Source organism: Ambystoma mexicanum, chromosome 4p, assembly GCF_040938575.1.
Source record: "Ambystoma mexicanum isolate Mex_15411 chromosome 4p, UKY_AmexF1_1, whole genome shotgun sequence".
NCBI classification, from domain to species: Eukaryota; Metazoa; Chordata; class Amphibia; order Caudata; family Ambystomatidae; genus Ambystoma; species Ambystoma mexicanum.
The window spans coordinates 604,855,835-604,878,585 of record NC_090927.1 but is presented as its reverse complement, the minus strand read 5'-3'; the positions used below and the strand labels follow the sequence as shown (position 1 = coordinate 604,878,585).

At 44.0% G+C, this 22,751-nt stretch overlaps 1 protein-coding gene across 20 annotated transcripts in view; it reads left to right on the top strand.

The window, feature by feature from the left end:
- The window catches only part of DST (dystonin), a 2,190,048-nt gene that overhangs the window by 1,231,293 nt on the left and 936,004 nt on the right, over nt 1-22,751 (top strand). For all 20 annotated transcript variants that reach the window (XM_069606170.1, XM_069606155.1, XM_069606164.1 and 17 more), the window contains 4 exons: nt 2,152-2,229; nt 2,329-2,490; nt 10,997-11,101; nt 21,314-21,409. In XM_069606170.1, coding sequence (XP_069462271.1) covers nt 2,152-2,229; nt 2,329-2,490; nt 10,997-11,101; nt 21,314-21,409 — 441 coding nt within the window. The remainder of the gene's footprint in view (nt 1-2,151; nt 2,230-2,328; nt 2,491-10,996; nt 11,102-21,313; nt 21,410-22,751) is intronic.

The following is a 22,751-nucleotide window of genomic DNA, read 5'->3' as shown; positions in this document are numbered from 1 at the left end:
GGTGTATTACTCTTGATACACAAACAATAAACAAACAAAAGTTCTCTCAGTGGTCTTGCACATTGGGCGATTGCCTTTTGCCCCTAGAATCTCCCTCTGTCGGGTTCGGATCCTCTTTGCGAGACTGGGCCTCCCTCAGTCAGGTTCACTACGGCCTTATTCCAGAGTTTACAGTCTTATTGAAAGGCAGGCTTCCCTTCCCATAGCTTTCCTCTGGAAACGGTTCAGAGACTTTCGATTGTATAAAGGATTTGAAGTACCCCTTATAGGACCACTCTGACACCTCTCGCCATCCTTTTTACTAGGACTTCTGGTTCTTGTAGTTTCAAAGAATATGTCCCGGTCTGAGTCTTTTGAATGAGCGTCCACGTGGCACCGGACCTCTCTGCACCTGGACCTCAGCTGGGCTTTCTCTACAGTTCAACCACATACACAAGTTCTTTATTTTTTCGGATTCCTTGCATTAAAAAATGTTGGCACTTTCAACCTTATGCTGAACACAGTTCGGTTAACTATCAGTTTCCTCCGACTCACTGGCTGTGCTGAACCCGTTGGCTTCTTTATTCTCTGGAGTCAAGGATAGTACCACGGTAGCCAGCTTGCCTCTCCGCCTGTGTTATCAAAGCAGGAGGCCCGCGTGTACCATTGACGTCTGCTGCTTCGCATGCCAACTGTGGCTCCCGGTCTTATGCTTGCTCTTTCACAGGCTTCGCAGGTCTGAGGTGAAAAGGGCAAGTTTAATTCCCCCTTTGTCGTCCTTCCAGATCTCACCACCTTTCTTCTCCTCTTGAACTGCCGGTTTGGTGTATCTGTCACCTTGTGCGTTCGGCCTTGCTCGATGTGTGCTTTCCTGCTCTGCCTTTTATCCATGTGGGGGAGGTAGAGGGCCGTCAGGTGTGCATGTTGATTATCAATTGCCTGACTCTGCCTGACCCGTGTGTTGGGACATGTCAGGTAAACTGCTCTGGTGTTAGTCCATTGTCTGTTACAGTGTAAGAAAGTACACTGTGGGAAAGGGGGGTCGGGGTGGAGCTTCTAAATATCCTACAGGGTAGGAAGGGGAAAAGGTGTTACAAGGAAGGGGATACCACGTCTCAACTCTCAGTGTCGCACTTCCACTCCCCGAAGACCTCTTGCACAGGTGATACACCACCAGGAACTGAATCGAATAGCGATGGCTGTGTCCTAGCCACCTAGACGACAGATGTCCAGGGACTAGCGGGTGAGACACCTTCGGGTTTCTCACAGTACACTACTTTGTGATCTCTATGGGAAATACTTTCTTCTTGGTTCATAATGTATAGGTTGCAGAGGAAATCATATCTATGAATATTGTTTAGGCAATGTAGAGTTTCTTAGTAAAAGTTCCTGACAAATCTGAAAGGCATCTGTCTGACTAACACTATTATTGAAAGTCTGAGTCAGAACACTATTTGGAGACTATAGCATATGAATAGCAGGATGCAGTCTTTCTTCTATGTTGAGGTTGACGAATGTCCACCTTCTGTTATCTATACGCTACATTCCATAGACCTAACATAGGTCGGCCCTTCTACTGTGTTCAGAGCATTAGTCTCTGATTTGAACTAGGAACATGTGTAATTCAGGGTCACACTATTGTTCATAGTTTGAATTAGACTTCGAGGACTGTGTGGTCCCACTGCTATGCTATGAACTTATTAAATGGCCCACCTTGTGGTATGTCTGTATAACAGGGTATAGAAGGTAGTATTTATTGTTTATATCATGTCTAGAAGACAGTCTACCTTCTCTTATATATGTGTGTGTGAAAGACATAAGGGGAGGTACTCTTTCTTTTATGTCTACTGGTGGTCATATTGTGCCGGGTTTGAGAAAACTAAGTCCTGTCGCTACTTGATTGTGGGATACCCAAGCCTCAACTGAACAACAAATATTTGTGAATTGCCTTACTTTTCAAGGAGGGCCTATGAATAATTCTAGGTCACTTACAGAAACAAATGTGCTAATACCTGTTTGGTAATATTGAGATCCTGGGAGTCTTCCCAGGAATCGGTTTTCCTTGGGCTTTCGATTAAATTTGATTTTGCTGTACTATATACTACATCTTTTTTAAAAATGACAAATGTAAGATTATCATTGATCAACTTTGGCCATTTCTCTTATATGCAGCTCCAAATGACAGGACCTTATAAACCCCATTACTCTGAGAAGTTACGAAAACTGGAAAGTCATTATTCAAAGCTCCTGGTAAGATCACTCACTGAATTGCTTCATAACTTGGTACTTTTTTCAGTTTTCTAAGCAAATAGCTTAAGTACTGACACTTTTCTTCTAACCCTCTTAAAGCATTCTTCCAGAAGTCGGGCAAGGCACCTGGACACCCTTCACAATGTTGTATCACGCGCCACCAGGGAACTGATCTGGTTAAATGAAAAAGAAGAGGAGGAAGTTGCATATGACTGGAGTGAGAGAGTCCCAAACCTTTCCAGAAAGAAAGAATACCATGCGGTATGTTAACTGTCGGCCAGATAATAATTACAGTGTATTTATTGATTGGGAAAAAGTTGCTTCACACAGAAGCTGGTAAATAGAACACATACAATAATTAGGGCAATCCTGGGACCAGCTGCCTTCCACCGGAATATCAGTACAATGAGTAGCCCACTTTGAAGGGAGCAGATTAGGACAGAATCCAGGGACAAGACTGACAAACGTGAGAAAGTAAGAACTGGAGAGCGGCAAAGGAGGAGGTGAGCTTTAATACCAGACAAAATGCAATGATTCCATAAAAAGAATAGCGCACGCTCAAGTAACATATGGCATTAAGAGTGATGTCAACCATACCATTGACCATACTAAATGACGTTTGCTGGTGCAAGAAAGGAAGCAAATCCATTTCGTACTTTTTTGTATACTGCATAATAAATACAGCAGAATTGTAATCACTCTTTTCTGTTGGTACTCTTAGATCTATTGGCACTGTTTGCCACTGTCAATCACTCCCTTCTGCTTCTTTCACTCGATTCTTTCGGCTTTAAACCTTCTGTCCTTCAGTGGTTCTGTTCCTATCTCTCCAACACCACCTATTCTGTTTCGTGGGCGGGTGATCCCTCATCTACCCTTCCCCTCAATCACGGTGGGCCCCGGTCCTCGGTTTTAGACCCCCTTCTCTTTTCTTTGTACACTATTCCCTTTGCTTCTATTATTTCTTCCTTTGGCCTCTCTCATCACTTTTACGCCGATGGCTCCCCTAAATCCTTGTTGTTTCCTCCTAATTCTCTCTCTATCTTTTCATCTGTGCATACCCTTGGCATTTATTTCGATTCTTCTCTTACTTTCGCCTCTCTGATTTCTTCCCTTGCTTGTTCCTCTCGTTTCAATCTCTATAACATTCGGAAAGCAAGACCTTTCCTCCCCTTCCATGCCACCAAGCTTCTTGTATCCTTTTATTTTCTCTCATCTCTTCTGTTGCTCCTCCCTTCTCTTTTGTCTTCCTATTTCTCATCTCTCCCTGTTGCGCTTGGTCTATAACTCTTCTGTTTGTTTCCTTTTGTCTCTACCCTTGTGACTCTGTATGTCCTGCTCCAGTTTCTCTTCGCTGGCTTCTTTTTCACTCTTGTGTTCTTTTTAACTTCCTCTGTCTTTTCTTTAAATATCTCCATAGCCTGGCTCCTCCCTATCTTTGCTTGCTTGAAGCTTTCTAGTCTCCTACGCGCTCCTTATGTTCAGAATGCAAATTTCTTCTTACAGTCCCTCGGCCACATGTGCCCCCTCCTGTTCCCATTCCTTTTTCTTGTTAGCCCCATATCATTGGAATCCTCTTCCACTGTCTCTTCGCTTCACTTCCTCCTATCCATGTGTTCTTCTCAATTAAAGGATTATTTTCTCTCCCTTTAATCCCTTCCAATTTACATTTTGTTTTATACCGTTTGTAATCTTTTTGTTTAGCGTTTTGGCATAAAGCTCTATAGAAATACAAATAAAATACAAATACAAAATAGGTTTTGTACAATTCACTTCATTTCGAGTTTGCACTGGGGTAAATGGAGCAAACCGGTTGTGCACCATTTGTGTTGTTTAACTTAATAAGAGATGAAAGAAACAAAACATTCACACTTAAAGATATCTTTCACATTTGAATCATGGTCCGACATATACTCTGTTCTTTGATATATTAATAGCAAAAAAGTGAAGAATACGTTTGTCCAATATTTTTCCTGACTCAATGTGCTGAGCTCCATGTTGTACCTGGTGCAAAAATCCTTTGGTACAGACTGGCGCAAAGATGTTTGTTGCAGTTGTTTTTACAAAAAAAATATAATTGCTACATGGTTTGTACTGGTGCAAACTTTAAATATAATGTTCCCACTTGAAGTACAATATAAACTCTAATACCATGAATTATGCAATTTGTAACCACTGCATTTTAATCACATTGTGAGATCAAGCAGCATGCAAAGTGCAGTGGGAGACTGAACACCAGGTAATGTACAGTGTGTTTTTAACAGAATGGTAAGTAAAGAGGACATTCGTGAACCATGTATGGTAAAGTTCAAGCTCAAACTGCATGTTAAGTACAGCGAGGGCTTGTGGATCTTGTTAAATACAGTGGGATCTTCAACACCATCTGAGGCAAAATGTGAACTTGAACTTCATGTAAAGTTTAGAGTGAACTTGAGCATTTTGTACAATGCAGTGCACATTAGCAGTGCTACCAACAGTGTGATCTTGAGCATTGCATAAAGTACTTTGTGACCTTTAACACCAGGTAAAGTACTGTGTGATCTTAAATGCCATACAAATTATAGATGAAGCTTCAATTGCATGTGTGATAGAACAATTCCAACGGCTACAAAGAGCTCAAAACGCTGCAGTAAGATTAGTGGTGGGGGCGAAGAAGTCTGCTCACATCTCTGGATTTCGTTGGTGCTTGCATTGGTTATCCGTGAACGACAGAATCAACTTTAAAATCCTCTGCCTTATGTTTAAATGTTTAAATAATTGGCCCCAGATTATTTGGCAGAAAAAATCCACCGCTCGCTTGCGTCGGAGGATAAACTAATGCTGAAAATTCCACCATCTAATTGCACGTCCATGGGTGACCGCAGATTCAGTCTATGGACCCAGAGCATGGAGTGGACCACCTCAGGAAATGAGGGCACCAAAATCACTTTTCCCATTCAGAAAAGCGTGAAAGACCCATCTATTTAAGTGAGTCGTAAGCGAGCTTCGGTTCTGACGTCATTCAGGATTCTGCCATTTGCGCATTTTGCCTTTTGGTCCTAAAGTTTATCAACGGCCTTGGGGCCCCATCTGCACCTAGATCGGATTAAGTTCGTTCAGTTCACGATATAAATAAATCAAATCAAACATGGGTTTGACTATTATGGAGAGCATTCAGGCATCTTGAGCACAACAGAATAGTACAAGCCTTAAACAGCATGAGGACTTTCTACAGATAACACATATGAATGGCAGAGCAGAGTTGAATATTGCAGAATGAATGTGAATGCCGTGCTGTCAGCACCTCGCAGTAGTGAATAATGAGCTTTCATATCATGCCACGGGCCAGCACATGTACAGTGTAAAAAACCATGCAGTCAGAAAAAAAGTTATCAGTGCAGTGTGAGCTTAAATATCACGCAGTGGATGCATGCGATCTGCCACACCGTCAACATAGTGTGACCTTTAGTATCAGTACAGTGCAATATAATGCCAAAGCGTTGCCACAGAGGGAGCCTGAATATTGTGCGCATGGTACAATATGAGCTTTAATAGTATGCCACCAATGCATCGTGCGCCTTAATGTCACACAATGTGACCTCAAGTAAAATGCACCCACTACAGCGCATGCTTAAATACAAGGCTTCCAGTACAATGTCTACTTTAATACGGTGCAATCACCACAGTTTGAGCTTTGCTAAGATGTCAATACAAAGGCACAGTACATAGCTCAAGACTTGCATGCAGTGTAGTGTGACTTTTAAAATCACACAGCCACTAGAGAACAGTGAAGCTTAATGCTAAACAACACAGTGCGAGCCCAAATATTTGGCAGACTGGGCAGTGTGAGCTTTTTTTTTAATCATGCAATCCATACAACACTTGCCTTAATGACATGCAGTGTGACCTTAAGTATAATGCATCCAAAACAGCTTAAATCCAATACTTTCACTACAGTCTAAATTTTAGGAATAGTGAAATGGTATAAGCAGAGTGTCCATCACCAAATGTAATTACTGTGTACTGTGCAATGCAGATCGATATTTGTTACACACCATGTATCCATATTTGCACTACGTGGAACCATAACCTATTCCAGTGTAGATCAGAGAAACATTCCTTAGTAATGGCTGCACCCAGGTAGGACGATCACTTCTGAATACATCAATATGATGCCAGCATCCTTAAAGAATGAAAATAAAATTATTTAATGTTGCAACTCCTGGATTCGAAGGGTGTAGAGATAGACGATGCTGTCCACTGCATTTTAGACCAACGTAGTACTTTGCAAGGGCGAAATCTACAAACATAAAAATATAAAACTATGGACAATGGTGATCCCTCTGGCGTTCCATAAACCAACAATCTATTCATATTGAAATAGTCACAGATGGAGCAAATCAAAAACATGCTATCTTGAGGATGTGTGAATGGAAGTCTAGGACACATTGGGCAGGAGACAAAAAAGTAAGGAAACATTCGGTATTCAAAGTAAAATAAAGTGCATAGTGGCTGATGTGGTTGCACTACTAACTGAAAACTAAACTCAAATATCTTGGGCTCAGAGACAGTGGCCCCTTAACAGCATTTGGGCTCAGGAACACACTGTAAGACACACGAAATCAGAACGGAAGGGAATAAAAAACATTAGAAAAATAGAAACATTAAGAATTAAATGAACAATAACCACTCTAGGCGTGATCTTATTATTTGTACAGGTTAAAGTACACTAAATCTAGATTTAAAAAAAAACATACCCATCCATAAAATGTATCGTAGCCAAAAATGCTGTGAAAGCAATTCCAGGGAAATTCTGTTTTGAAAGTGTATGCACTATGCAATAGCCTATTTACACAATGCTCTGAGAATCTGTAGCATGCATACCATTTTTGTGATGACGTCACTCCACGTGTGATGCGGTGTAGTGAATGATTAAAAAAAGAATTCACTGTTTGGAAAAAAATGTATGAAACGTAAGTAAACATTCACAAACACATGCATGCTTAAACAACCAAAAGGGATAGACATACCCTTATATAATATTAAAAAAGAAGCAGATGTGAAAGTGGGAGAATCTGAAAAAATACTCAAAATGAACTGTAATATGCACAACTCATTAATGGCCAAAGCATAAAGAAAAAGGCAAAAAAAATGGTCACGAGTAAAGTAACCAAGTGCAATACATGTCATGATTAAGCTATGTGTGTGTCCAGTTGTAATATCTTTTCGGCCAGTATGCATCAAAGGCATCTCTAATAGATAGCACCAAGCTACTAAGATACTAAAAGTATTATAGAAAAAGAGAACATGTAGAATAGGTCATTGCTTCTAGATCTCAAATCACATATTTACATAAGTATCTTACATTTTTAGAAAAGTTTAGACGTTGAATCCTTTTTTGTTAACTCAATTACGTCACTGCATTGCACACGAGGTGACGTCATCACACGATTGCGAGCATGCTACAGACTTGTATAGCATTGTTCTTGTTCTCGCAAGGGCGTTTAACCTACAGCGCTTTAAGACCATACCAATGGTGAAAGGCGCTGTACAAATGCCCATTACATTGCATTACATTTTGGCTGGAAAGATAGCTCAGCAAGTTAATTACAGTTAAATGCCTTTGCCTCTACTTGTCTGGACTTCTGTAATGCAGCTTATTTTAGACTGTCTAAAATGCCTTCACACATGTTGCAAATACACTCTGCCATGCTGCATTTGCTTTTAAAACAGAATTTCTCTGGCGTTATCAAAACGTTTTGGGACACCACACCTTAATGGTACATTCTTTTTTTAATCAACAATTGGTGTAATTTACACTGCGTGTACCAACCCGGAGTTATGAATTTTTATTTAATTTTAAATTTTACTTTTTTTGTAACGTTTTGTATTCAAAACACTTATGTTTTCTTTTATCTTGGTGTCTTTCCGGGCACACACTGTGTTACTTGGCCTACTATCTCTTACCCTAAGGTATTTAAATTTAGTTTTTGATTAGTAGTGTAATCCCTCATCTGCCACTAGGCACATGGAGACTGATTACATACTTTTTCTCTCTTGAGCCATGTCTCCTAGAGTTTGTATCTACACATCCTGAAGGCATGTTTATGTTTGATTTGCTATGTTGTTGAACATCTGAATGCGAAGAAATTATTAATTTATGGAACTCAAAAGGGATACGCCATTGTACATCTTCCATGCTGCGTGCAGATTTCCCCTGACAAAGGACCTAGTTGGTCCAAAATGCTTTGGACAACACAGTCTGCTTATATGCAGTTCAAATCCACGATTTTGGAACATTAAATTATGTAATGTTAATTCCTTAAGGATTCTTGTATCATATTATGAATGTATTCATAACAAATTGCTGGAATAATCTCACATCGTGTGTGCTTCCAGTCTTGAGAACTGTTTCCTTGTTTGACATTGACACTTTCGTACTATCACCGCAATCACCATAATATGAGCTTCGATAGCATCTTTTGATTGTGATTGCCTAGTACATAGCACACATACTCTATGTACAATGTGTGCGTACAAATATTTAGTCGGTACAGTGTGACCTTGAATACCCTGCGCCCAGTGCATTGAAAACCTGAAAAGCATGAAGTCAATGTTCTATAATTGGATCTGAGATTGAATAGCATGTAGTCACTACAGTGTGATCCTATGCATCACTCTAGAGGGACAGTGTGGACTTGACTAACATTTAGTCACAGCTCATTCCAACAACACAGTGTGAGATTAAATAAATCCCACACTGCCTGTGCAGTGTGTGCCAATATACCATGCTTTCAGGGCAGCATGGATTTTAACAGCATGCCGTCATAGCTCAGTCTAACAGTACAGTGGGAGCTTAAGCAGCACCCCGCCCACACACTGTGAGCGTATGCTTTGTGTAGCATGATTTCAAGCGGCATACGCTCAGTACAGTGGGAGCATGTTTTCTCAGTGCAGCATCCTCTCAAGCAACATGCACTCAGTAGAGTGAGTTCGTGCACTTAGTACAGCATGCACTCAAGTATCATGCGCTCAGTATAGTGTGAGCTTGAATACCTTTCTCCCATGACAGGGCAGACTTGACTAAAATGTAGCCACAGCTCATTTGGACAAGAGCGTGATCTAAAATACCTTAAATCAAGGAAAGTGCGAGCTTGAATACCATTTGGCAAGTATATTAGGACACTGAATAATCTACAGAAAGTACTGAACGGGCTAGATTAAAATGCAAACCAGTTCAGTATTGGTTTTCATGGCATCCCATAATTTAGCAGGTACAATTATAGCTCTGATAACGTGCAGCCTCTGCATTTCAAGCTTGAATGTGCTAATACTCGAGTGTACATTCATTACAACACAGTCAATACAGTGTGATCCCTGAATACGGTGCAGCCATGTCAGTTTGAGCTTTAAGAATATGCACAGAGAAGAGTTTGGGCCTTGCTCTCTGTCAGTGTAACCTTAACCCAGTGAAGTCAGTACTATACAGTCTTCACTGGCTCCCGGTGGCTTCATGGATTACATTCAAACACACTCTGTATCATCCACAAAGCTGTCTGGGGCCAGGGACAACACTATCTGCAACTCTGTCTTACTAAATATTCTCCTCTGGCACCAACTCTTTGTGCGTGAAGCGTTTCGCTAAACAGAGGGCAGGAGGTCGATACTTTGCCTCAGCTGGCTCCCTCTATGTCTTGAGCAGGACTTCCTTAAATTTTGGAAGCTCATCAAGACTTTCCTTTTTTCGTCCTCCTTCCCACCTTCTCTCCTCTGCTAATCACACGGCTGCTTGATTGGTGTCCAGGGCCCTTTATGCATCCTCGGTGCCCTCACCTCCCACACCGAATCACCCCCAGCTTCTTTCTATCCTCAGCAGTTACCTCGGCACCCCCTCCACCCTGGAGGCTCTCCCTTACCATACCCCGCACTTCATCTGTTGCTCACCCACAAGCATGGGCACCCCAGCACCTACCCCCACTGCCCCTCCTTTCTGCACTTGGACGTTCTGAATATTCATAAGGCATAGTAGGTTTGTCCTTTTTCCCCACTCCACTGTATTTAATATTTTATGTATTTTAATGTGTCTCATTCCCAGAATTTACTTGCTGTATAAGTAATCAATAAATAAATACAATACAGTACCATACAGCTTAAATACAAGGAAGGTAGTAGACTAAAATTGAATCCCTATGCATTCAGTGCTGTGCAAGCTTGAATCCCATGAAATCCGTACTATGTGAGTTCGAATCCCATTCAATAAATACTGTGTGAACTGGAATTCCATGCAATAAGTATAGAAGGAACTTTAAAGTACAGCAAGATGTAGAATACCATCCAGTCAGTAGAGTGCAGCATGAACCCAACTCCTGCCCAATACTGTCAAGTTCAGTACATGCTTGAATACTATGCAAGTAAAACACATTGTAAGCTTCAACACCATAGAGTAACTACACCATAAGCATAAACACCATGGGAAAAGTACAGCATGGGGGATTTAATATCATGTAAAAGAGTGTGACTCACATCAAATGCCTGTTTAATCTAACTCACCCCGATTGTCAGCAGCCACATATAGTGCATTTCAGTTCAAATTGGATGATGTCGACATTGTTTTCTGTTACTAGCTTGGTATTTGGGAGCCCCACCTAAAACCCCAGGAATGGCAGCACTCCATCCAAAATGCGCTGCTCCTGCCTGTAGCAGAAAACCACCTCTTCTGTTCCTCGGCCAAACCACACAGCTGATGTCATAGCCAGGAAGTGATGCTCTAATCCCATGTCTTTGTCCGCAGGCCTTGATGAGGGAGTTGGACCACAAGGAAGAATCCATGAGGGCGGTGCAGGATCTAGCAGAACAGCTACTGGTGGAGAACCACCCTGCAAGGTTAACCATTGAGGCAAGTATAGATCACGTATAGTGCCTGGAACGGCAGTGGGTGCTGTCTATGAATCGAGGTGGTAAATCCAGTGCAGGTCTGCATGCATGAGTCACTACAAAGTACTAAATGTTCTGACTGCTTCATAGCTCAGGTGGTTTCCGTGGGGCTTTAAAGTTGTAAGTTAATTGTGTCAATGAATGATGACCCTCCATCCGGTCTAGCTGTACACATAATATCTCTCCTACTTCACATAATTTTCAGAATGCGTCTATTACCCACAATAACATTCGGTCTAGCTGCACACATAATGTCTACCCCCTTTCACATATTTTGCACAACACCTCGAACATTAGAATACAACTATGCCCATGATACAATTGGGTCTAGGTGCACATATAATGTCTGTCCTGCTTCACATACTTTGCACAGCATGTCTTTCATTAGAATACAGCTATCCCCCACCATAAAATACGATCTAGCTGGACACATAATGTATCTCCTGCTTCACATAGCAGCACCTCGTCCATTAGAATGCAGCTATCTCCCATGATCAAATTCTGTCTAGCTGCACACATATTATCTCTCTTGCATACTCTCCAGACTACCTCTCTGCACCCACCCACTTGCCTGCTCAACCTGGGTGACTAACAGGAACTTGGCCACCCCTGCCGACCTTTGTATCAGCTAAAATGCACACACACATTTTATAACTCTCTGACGAATTTCCCATACTTGGACTTCGTTCTCGCAAGGGCGTTTAACCTACAGAGCTTTGAGACCATACCAATGGTGAAAGAAGCTGTACAAATGCCCATTACATTGCATTACATTTTGGCTGGAAAGATAGCTCAGCAAGTTAATTACAGTTAAATGCTTTTGCCTCTACTTGTCTGGACTTCTGTAATGCAGCTTATTTGAGATTGTCTAAAATGCCTTCACACATGTTGCAAATTGTCCAGAAGGCTGCAGCCGGACTGATTTGCCACTTGGTCCATAGAGCTCATAGCTCCCCGTCCTAGCAGACGTTGCACTGGCAACTGGTAGAAAAATGTGTCCAGTTTAAAGCACGTGTTTGGTGCACAAATCTTATTATAATCAGAATCTTCTATTTTTGTTCACTATAAACCTTCTTGAACACTACATTCAGCCTCTGCTTTCCGCCTTGTTGTCCCTAAGTATAGTTCTCCAGCATGGGGTCTGGCATAGATTCAAATGCTCATGAATATTCCCCATCGCCAGGCTGGGAATTCTCTGTAAAGAAAAAACAGTTTCACTTTAGCTTGAAAACTGTATTTCTCCTCCAAACCAATCACTGTCCTTTGATACTGCCCCTGTCCAATGACAGTCCTCTCCCTAAGCTCCACCCCTGGTGACCATCTTCAAATTTTTACTGCACACTTCAGTGTTGGGAGTTCTCTTAGTGCTCTTCGAGCTATTTTTCTAGTTTTCGACACATTTTAGTAACGTTTTTGACTGATTTTTTTGTCTGATCGTTCAACTGGAGGTCCACTACCGGCAGCTGGGACCCCCCTGTTGGCAAAGATCACACATCACAGATCTTTCATCGAGTTTCAAGAAGGCCCGGGCTTGGGCCTACTTTGTGCCTTTCCACCATGACCGAGGAGAAGAGATGCCTCTTCAAACTTTGCGCAAAACGTGGATTAAGGAATGTGTACGTCGAAGATCGGCACCATAAATGTTTATATTGCCTGCATCCGGACCATGATGAGGAGGGATGCAAGGTCTGCCATGGATTTTCAAAAAAGATAAAGAAGGATCGCTACAGCAGGCTGGCGGCATGGCTCAAATTGGGCATGGATACGGCTGCTACGTTGACGGATACCGATGAAGCCGATGATTTGTACCGGCTGACGGGGAGTCAGTGGGCGTGAATGACCCGCAGAGGGCTTCTCCACCGGATGAAGTTGGCTCTTTTCACACTATGATGTCCATGGCCTCTGAACATTTTCAGCTGGTGCCTGAAGAGACTAAAAAGACTAAAAAGACTAAAAAGGAAAGATTCCTTTACCAACAGCCTGAGTCCAGATTGAAGGTCATCATGTCCGTTCCCTTGCTGGACGATATCTGGGATGAGGGCTAGGGCCTAATGAAGAATCCGAGCACCGCTCCACCCAAGCAGGATAGGCTTGAGAAGAAATGCAGAGTTCCGGACTCGGGCCCCATGGCCTTAGGTCCCAGCCTTCACCCGACTCTGTGGTCTCAGCGGCAGCCAGGAAATGCTCAGCAAACCTGTCATCTTCGTTTATGGTGCCCCCGTACCAGGAGGGGAAGAAGCTGGATGTGAGGGGGAAAAGGATAATCTATACTGCTGCCAGCACCATTAAGGCCGCAAACACCCTGGCCATTTTGTCTGCTATGATCGGGAACTTTGGTATAAATTGGGCCCTATTTAAGACTTCTTACCTGTGGACAAGAAGGTAGAAACTCTGCATGCTGTTCCTGGAGGGGAAAGTGACCATGGCATAATAGTGGCGGTGGACATTGCGGACACCGGGTTCCGTCAAATGGGCAATGGAGTGTCAGACTGGATGTCTAGTCCAAAGTGTTGGACATGCCATTCGATGGAGAGAACCTCTTTGGCAAGACCGCCGATGAGTCTCTGCAAATTATCAAGACGGACACAGAGATGGCACGTTCACTGGGTAACCTACCAAAATATTGTTCGTCATCCTTTCGTTCCTCAAGAGGAAAGTCTGGCAGGTCCTCCAAGGGATGTACCACCCCTTATCAACAGCCTTCCTGCTCCACTACTCAGGAAGCCTACAGAGGACACTCAGGCATACGGCAGCAGAGCAACGCGTCGACGCCGCCTGCAAGCTAGAGCCCCAACCCAACCCCCAAAACTGTCCTGAACCAGCCGTGGACTCCGACCCCCACTTGTGCACCCCAGAGGAAGGGCGGCTGGTGAGGTTGATCCGCGCGTGGAGGTCCATCACCACCGACAGATGGGTGCTGGATGCTCTCGAACAGGGGCACACCTTGGAGTTCCCACGCAGGTAACCTCGTATTCCCCCCGGTGGCTCGACAATAACATGTGGCGCAGCTGCTGCAAGAGGTCCACGCCATGTTAAAGAAGGGGGCAGTAGAACCCGTCCACAGCTCCTCCAGGTCTCCAGAGTGTACACCAGATACTTTCTGGTCCGATAGAGGTCAGGAGGGAGGAGGCGGGTCCTGGACCTAAGATGCTTCAACAAGTTCTTGAAGTCCCAGAAATACAGCATGGTCACGTTGCAGAACATGCTCGGCCAACTAGAGGAAAGAGACTTCCTGGCGTCTATGGATCTGGAGGATGCCTACTTCCACATCCCCATCCACCGGAAGCACTGCAAGTTCCTGCAGTTCGTGTTCCAGGGGCAACACTATCAGTTCAAGGTGCTTCCCTTTGGCCTGAAATCGGCCCCAAGGGTTTTTACAAAGTGCTTGGCTCTAGTGGCGCTGCATCTTCATCTTCGTGGGCATTCAAGTCTACCCTTAGCTCAACGATTGGCTCGTCCGATCCCGCTCCCATGCTCCGGTGAGCCAGCACTTGGCGAGAACCATGCGTCTGCTGACGGATCTGGAATTCTTCATAAATTATATGAAATCCTGCTTGGAGCCATCGCAGAATGCTCTGTTTCTGGGAGCCCAACTCAACACAGTAACTTGCCTGTTGTCTCCCTCGGTAGAGAAGGTGGTAGCCATCCTAGCGAAGGTGCGGCGCCTGTCATCAGCGCGGTCGGCTACTATGCAAGCCATGAAGTCACTGCTGGGCATGATGTCCTCCTGTATCAACCTCGTCCTCCTTTGCAGACTACAGATGAGGCCTCTACAGGAGTTTCTGGATGCGAGGTGGCTGCAAATCTCGGGATCCTGGATGAACAAGATCACCCTCAACGAGGAGTTCTGAAGAGCTATACAGTGGTGGGGTGTGTGCTCTCGTCTCACGCAGGGGGCCCCATCCCAAGTCCCTCCTTACCAGGAGACAGTCACCACGGATGCTCACCTTGGAAGGTTGGGGAGCACACACTGGACAGTTGCACACCGGAGGCCTATGACGGCCAGAATAAGAGACACCGCTGAACACTCTGCAGGAAAATATCTGCAAAGATTCCAAATGGTGTGCCTGCATCCAGGAGGCCATGGTAGATAAAGTGGTAAAAATGAAAACCACCATTCAGAAAGCAAAAGTCCTGAAAGTACACACTACCATCGCTAATGAGGCAGAAGTAAAGAGAGAAGTCAAGATCAAAGATCACCTGTGGGTTTCCAGTCTTTAATTTTAGTAGCATTGCGGAGGATGAACTAATAATCATCTTGCTCAAACTCAAGCCATCCTCGTGTAAAGGGGATACTTTCCAGCTACAGCTATTAAGGCATGTTCGGAAATATTGAGCAGCACTATCACTAAAAGTGTTAATGCATCCCTGGAGGAAGGCTATGTTCCTACAAGATTGAAGGAAGCTTGGATTTCTCCCTCTGCCCTCCGCTAAAAAAGCAAGGTCTTGATCCCATGATCCCCACAAATTATAGGCCCACAACTACCTCCCCTTTCCTGCTAGAAATACTGGATAGGGTGGCCTATGAACAAGTACTGGAACATTTGAAGAGCCACACTATTCTGAACAACTGTCAGTCTGGTTTTCGACCAGGTTTCAGTACGGAATCAGCGCTGTTGGATTTAAAGTCCAATATGCTGATAAAGATAAACGAAGGCCAAATTATGATGTTGATGACCATGGATCTGTCGGCTGCATTTGATTTAATGGATCATCCATTTCTTTTAAACAGATCACAAAAAGTGGTCAATTTCAGTGATCAAGCTGTGGTCGGGATGCAATCTTTTTTCAGAAACAGAACCATGAGGGTGCGCAGTAACAGGGCAGAGGCCCAGCCAGTCCCTCTGAGATTTGGAGTTCTTCAGGGCGCCTGTTTATCACCATTTGTATATGATACTTTTACTACGCCGCTATTTCAGATGCTAGAGGAAAAGATTTGCTTCTCAAATTACTCGGATGGCACAAAATGCCTCATTCCTCTGACAGGAAACTACGAGGAAGATGCCAACGTGCTTAAAGAGATCTATGACTTCATTCAGGATTGGATGTGTATGAGCGTTTTGGCTCTGAACCATAAAAAAACTGAATTGATAATCATAGGCTCCAGGTCTAGACTTAATAAGTTGAGTGGAGAATATCAAAGTTTCCTAATTGCAGATCATGAAATTCCAACTAAAGACAAGATACAAATGCTGGGAGTCTTATTTGATCAGACCCTTTGCATGAAAGCTCAAGTGTGTAGTCTGATCTCGTCTAGATTTTAGAAGTACCAACAGCTAATCTGTCTATGGGTCAAAAGAACGCTTTTTGGGTGGCAGCACCCAGAAATTGTAATGTTATGCCCCATGAGCTCAGGAGCTGCATGTGCCTGGACAGCTTTAAGAAAAAACTTAAAACACACCTATTTAGATAACTGCAGTGGCAGTACAACCAGCACAACAGGCCCAAGTACTTGTTTGTTTTTCTGTCTATAACCATCTCCTAGGGACCCTAGTTCCCGGCACCCGTATGCCTCCGGGCCACTCTGGTAGCGCCTTACAATGAAATAAAGTAAAGTAAAGAAGAAAAGACCCTCCACATCGTGCTGGAGCTTCAGGCCATTTTCTGAGCCCTCAGGTCATTCCTGTGGTCGCTCTGGGGCAAGGTGGTGAGGCTCTTCACGGACAACACCACCACCATGTTCTACATCCGTAATCGGGGCGGAACACGCTCTCCGGCTCTCTCCAGGGTGGCCCAGGATCTGTGGCACTGGGCCATTCATCAGGACCTGTTTCTTGGCCCTTTTTCACTTGGCGGGCACCAAGAAAACCATTGCGGACTCGCTCAGCAAGGAGCTACATTCTTGCCATGAGTGGGAGCTTCTCCAGGACCAAGAACATATTCTATTCCATGAATAGGGTCAACCCCAGATCCAGCTTTTTGCGATGGTGACAAATTCCAAGTGTCAGAAGTTGGCCAGCAGGTTCCCGCAGCCAAGGAGCATGGGTGGCGTGTTCACGTTCCTGTGGGAGGAACTTTTCCTGTACGCTTTTCCTCTGTTCCCACTCCTGCTACAAGTGATCAACACACTCGGACAGTGTCGCTGCAAGATTATGCTTATCGCACTGGCATGGCCACGACAAAATCTGGTATCCAGACCTGCTACGTCTGTCGGCCGCTCTGTCCATCAGGCTGCCACTACTTCCCGGTCTTCTCTCCAGAGAAGGAGGGGCGATTCTGCACCATGACCGAGAGAAGCTGAACCTCAGGACCTGGCTCCTGAAGCCCTAGAATTTGGACATTATTCTTTACCTGCGGAATGTAAGGACATCCTGGCCAAGGCCAGAGCCTCATCAATGTTGACGTGCTATGGCCACAAGTGGAAGCGTTTCTCTACATGGTGCCGGACTCAGAAGATCACTCCTCGCCCCGCAGCTCCTACCAAACCTGCTTTCATTGGCTAAGGATGGACTGGCTCATGCCTCCATCAAGGTGCACTTATCTGCCATTTCCGTCACACCAGGACACCAGGTATGCCTTCCATATGGTCACACAGACTCGTTAAGGAGTTCATCAAAGGCCACTTCAGGACTTTTCCGCCGGTGAAGGCTCCTGCTCCAGCTTGGGAACTCAATGTGGTCTTGACTAAACTCATGGGGGTGCCCTTTGAACCAATGCATAAAGCTCTGTTCAAGTTTCTGTTGTGGAAGACGGCTTTCCTCATGGCGATCACCTTCGCCAGGCGGGTAGGGGAGATCCAGGCCCTGTCTTGAAAGCAGCTGTACTTGTCCTTCCACGCTTGAAGGGTGGTACGGCATACACATCCCACCTTTATCCTGAAGGTACCATCAGAGTTCCACCTGAACGAGCCTTAGGTGTTGCCTGTCTTCTTCCTGAATCCGTAGTCGCCAGCAGAGAGGGCCTTGCATTCACTGGAAGTTTCTCGTGCCTTGAAGTTCTACATGGCACGCACAAAGGGATTTCAGAAGACGTCTTAATTGTTCGTCAATTTTGGACCTATGAATACTGGGAAGGCCTTGTCGAAGGCTTCCATTTCCAAGTGTCTCTATGGCTGCATCATGCACTGTCATCATCTGGCTAACAGACCTCTTCCAGGCAGGCCGAGAGCCCACTCCACCAGAGCCATTACAGCAACGACAGCATTTCTCTCTGGTGTGTCCCTGCTTGACATTTGCTGGGCTGCTACATGGAGGTCCACACACACTTTCACAAGGTTCTACTGCGTTGATAGGCATTCCAGGGAGGAGACCTGAGTCGGCCAAGCGCTGCAATGCAACCTGTTCACTTGAGGTGAGTCTGTTCCAGGGTGGAGTGTTTTTACTTCGGTAGAGCCTTGCCACCTCCAGTGGTTGTGTATTTGTACCACTGTGTAATTGTTATTCGCGAGCGTGTGAATCCATGCCAGACCCCATGCTGGAGAAGGTTCAAGTTACTTACCTGTAACTCTTGTTCTCAAGGATGGGTCTCACATGGATTCACATGCAAACCCTCCCTCCTTCCCATCTGTGGCTCTTCTTGGTCCATACTGCCTTTTATGTACTTAGCAAATCTGAAGATGGCCACCAGGGTTGGAGCTTAGGGAGAGAACTGTCATTGGACGGGGCAGTATGACCTGAAGGAGAGTGATTGGTTTAGAGGAGAAATACAGTTTTCAAGCTAAAGTGTAAAACTGTTTTCTTTTACCGACGATTCCCAGCCTGACGACGGGGAATATTCATGAACATGTGAATCCATGCCAGATCCATGCTGGAGAAAAACCATATGCTAGGTGGGTGGACACTTTTTTTTTTTTTTGTACAGGCAGCCAAACCTTTTACTCCTCATTGTGAAGTATTTGGAGTTTTGACAGAGACCAAAGACCCTCGTTCTCGCACAATAACTTCACAGTTTCTTCTTGTACCACAGATTTGGTATTTCAGAGACTGTTTTAGCATCAAGATGCCTCTTTAAGCCATATCTGTGCTACACAAGCACTGATAGCATACCATACACACCAGACACACCCTGTAGGACCAAAGTTCAAATCCCAGCCGGGCTGCCCCTGCCCATCCTTCCTGATCAATGCAGTTCCTTCCATTCAATTTGATAACAATCACACTTGTTTTACAGTGTTTAGAGGTGGGAGCATTTTGGCGTGAAGGTCAATATTAAAATCCAGCTGTTGACCTGTGAAATGCAATGCAAATGATCTGTCTGACTCTAGTCCAGAGCATGAGCTGATACAGAATCAAGCACATTTCTTGAAAGTGTTCTGAGTGCAAGCTCGCCGATGTAATCTGACATGCTACAATAGTGCCTTTACATCAAATGGACATCCAGAAAAATGAGGAGGCCCCCCCCTCCGAGCCATCCTGAGGGTGCCCCCTCCAAGCTATGCAGAAAAGCATGTGTCATGCCATTCTCCGAGCCAGCCTGGACCACCACACATGCGCAATGTGCATGATGATTATGCTGGTTCAGGGGCACACTGCGCACTGTACTAGGTGAAAGATGCAAGAATGTATTTTAATCAAACCTTAAATTGTTCAACTAACGTAGAAACAAGGGGGATGCGCCTGACTCGTGAGTATTGAAACCCAAATGTACCAGCCAACTCTGCACAGGATATTATGCACAGTAACCAGACCATAGTATAGCCAGTATATGTCAGTATCCCCATGTACAAACATTCTCTTGTTCTCAGTGCACAGGAGCATTTCCAAACACATTTTCATGATGCTTTTGGCCACAATTAATGCCAGTAATAAAACATTTTCATGCGGGCTGTGTCCAGACATGCCCATGATGGTTCCACCAATGTACGCCAGTATTCCCATATAAGAACATACTCATGTTTGCTCTGCACATAATGGCAGTAATGATACTATAAGAAAACAGGTCCAGGCTTGCTCTTCCAATATATAGCAGTATCCACACACAAGGACATACTCGTGTTGACTTTGCCATTAAAAATGCAATGACACAATAAGAAAACATGTCCAAACTGTCTGCACGAAAATGACAGTCTAGCCGTGTAATAACACTTATCATCATCATAATATTTATCATAGATCCCCATAAAACAATGCCACGCCACAGTAAGTAATGGATAAAATGGGGCACCACAATACAAGTCTAGCAACATAATAATACGTAGCATGCTTACTTTACCATAGAGGCCCCTGAAACAAAATGCCATGCCACAGGATGAAATAGCCAGACTGGCTGCATAAACATGCCAGTCTGGCCATGCAGTAACATATACCATGCTTGCTTTATCGTAGATGTCCAGTAAAATGCCATGTCATCATGCAAAATGGCTAGACTGGCTGCACCCAAATGCCAGTCTATTATCATGCTTGCTTTATCATAGATGCCCAATAAACAGTGATATCACCGTAAGAAATGGCTAGACTGGGTGTAACAAAATGCCAGCTGAGCCACGTAATAATACATATCTTGCATGCTTTAAAATTGATGGATGCCCATTAATAAATTTCATGCCACAGTAAGAAATGTTTAGACTGGCTGCCTCCTGGTCCCCACAGGATATGGTGTAGGTTGGGCCCCATTAGGCTGGCACCTAGCAGTCCTTTCATACCTCGTTAAGTGTGTGTGTGTCTATTCTTGATGTGGGATACGCGCTGCCAATTTTCCACAGAGGAACTCTTTATGATTGAGGCCCTTTGGGTTTTTTAAATTGTGTTGGTCCTTAATTAGTGAGATTGCTCGCTCTCCTGACAGAATGGTGTGCTGCATTTAACTGGAAGTAGCATACCCTCAACAATCATTTAGCAATGCACTCCGGGTAGCTGCAATATTAGTCCAGCTCTGGAAAGAATTCCTTTGCTTTGGTATGTGAATATTGAGGGTAATTTAACAACTCACACTTTAAGATAAGGGATTGAGCTTTAATTATTTTCTTTATTCTGCGAGATATCGAGGACTATGCAACATTTCTGCGTATTGCTCAGAGGTGTATGCTTGATAGTTAAAATGAGAAAGCTCGCAAGAAACGGATTCTGTTGCATGCAAGTCACTGATAACTTGTGCAAACTGTGCCTACTTAAGTGTCCCTGTGTTGTGGTTAGCTCTTGTACGTTTGCTAAAACATTGCCTTTCTTTTTGAAGGATAACACTGGCATTCTTGACCTTCGTTCAATAAACCTTTCTGTGTTTCTCTTTTTTGTTTCAGGCCTACAGAGCTGCCATGCAGACTCAGTGGAGCTGGATTTTGCAGCTTTGTCACTGTGTGGAACAGCATTTAAGAGAAAATTCGGAATATTTTGAGGTATTGATATGATTTATTCATCAGATCAAAATAATGGTTAGTTGTTGTATTGCCTTTTATATAGCTCACAGCCACCATTTCCGCGGTCTCTTGACACTTTGGGGTATGCAGCAAATAGGTTGGGTTTGGTAATTAGCAGAAGCAGCAGTGCAGGTTGCTGTGCTATTAAGCCAATGAATGCAGATTGGCAGGAACCAGTCTCTGTCTTGGTGTGTTTCCAGGTGGGTTGTGGTGAGGGAACTTTGGGTATGTGTAGCGAGAAGTGAGCCCACGGTCAAGATACCTTTTCAGTTTGCTACTAATGAAGTCTCCCTGTAGAGTTAGGATGGATTGATGCTTGCTAGAGGGCTGTGTAACAAGCTGGTGGGAGAGGTTTAGAGTATGGCTGGTGGTAGTGTATGTAGGGATGGAGGACGATAGCACATGTTAACTTGTAGCATGGGAGTGGATAGTTGATGAGTGTAGTGGCCAGCACACACAGCTAGGCAGTAGATGCAGACAAGCTGCAACAATACAATAACCAACATCCCTGAAGGCTTAAAATGGTATAGAAAGTCATTACAAATCATGACAATGCAGTAAAGGTATAACAAAGCATTAAAAGACCTTCAAAGGCATAGCATGTTATGGTGAAAAGGCCTAACAGCACCATATCAGTACTAAGTAAAATGATAGTTTTCACTAACCTGAATTCAAAGAAGACTGATTTAGAAAGACAGCTCTGTGATTGTACAGAGCGGTATTTCTAAATCAAACTGTTATGCCCCTGCCGCACATGAGTGCACACAGGGGCTGAAAGGCATGGGAGAACAGGTAAGTGTTGCTGTGTGTGTGTCTTGGTGTGTTTGTGTGTTGCGTTGTGCGTGTTTGGGTGTGTGTGTTTTTGGGAACTGGATGTCAGGGGTCATAAGGGAACCCCCGATTTAGAAGTCATTCGTCTCTCTCTCTCTCTCTCTCTTTTGCTGGCTCTCGTTCTCTTTTTCTGTTTTCTTTCTTTCTTTCTTTTTTTCTTTCTCTCTTTCTCTCTTTTTATATATTTGTTTGTATGGTGCCAGAAACCCGCAGGTATCAGGGCGCCATAACATGCACACAGGACATCAAAAATAGACGGGACATTTAGAGGTCAGCCTAATAGTCAAAAACAGAGACTACTCAATGAAATAAGAAAGTCTTCAGCTGTCGGAGAAAACTGTTCCAATTTATTTGCAGTCATAGGTCCACAGGAAGGGAATTGCACATTTTTGCTGCTTGTACAGGGAAGGCTCTTCCCAGACAATTTCAAGTTTGAAGACTGGTGTCCTAACCATTCTAATGAGGAGGAGCGTAGTGCTCTTGTAGGTCT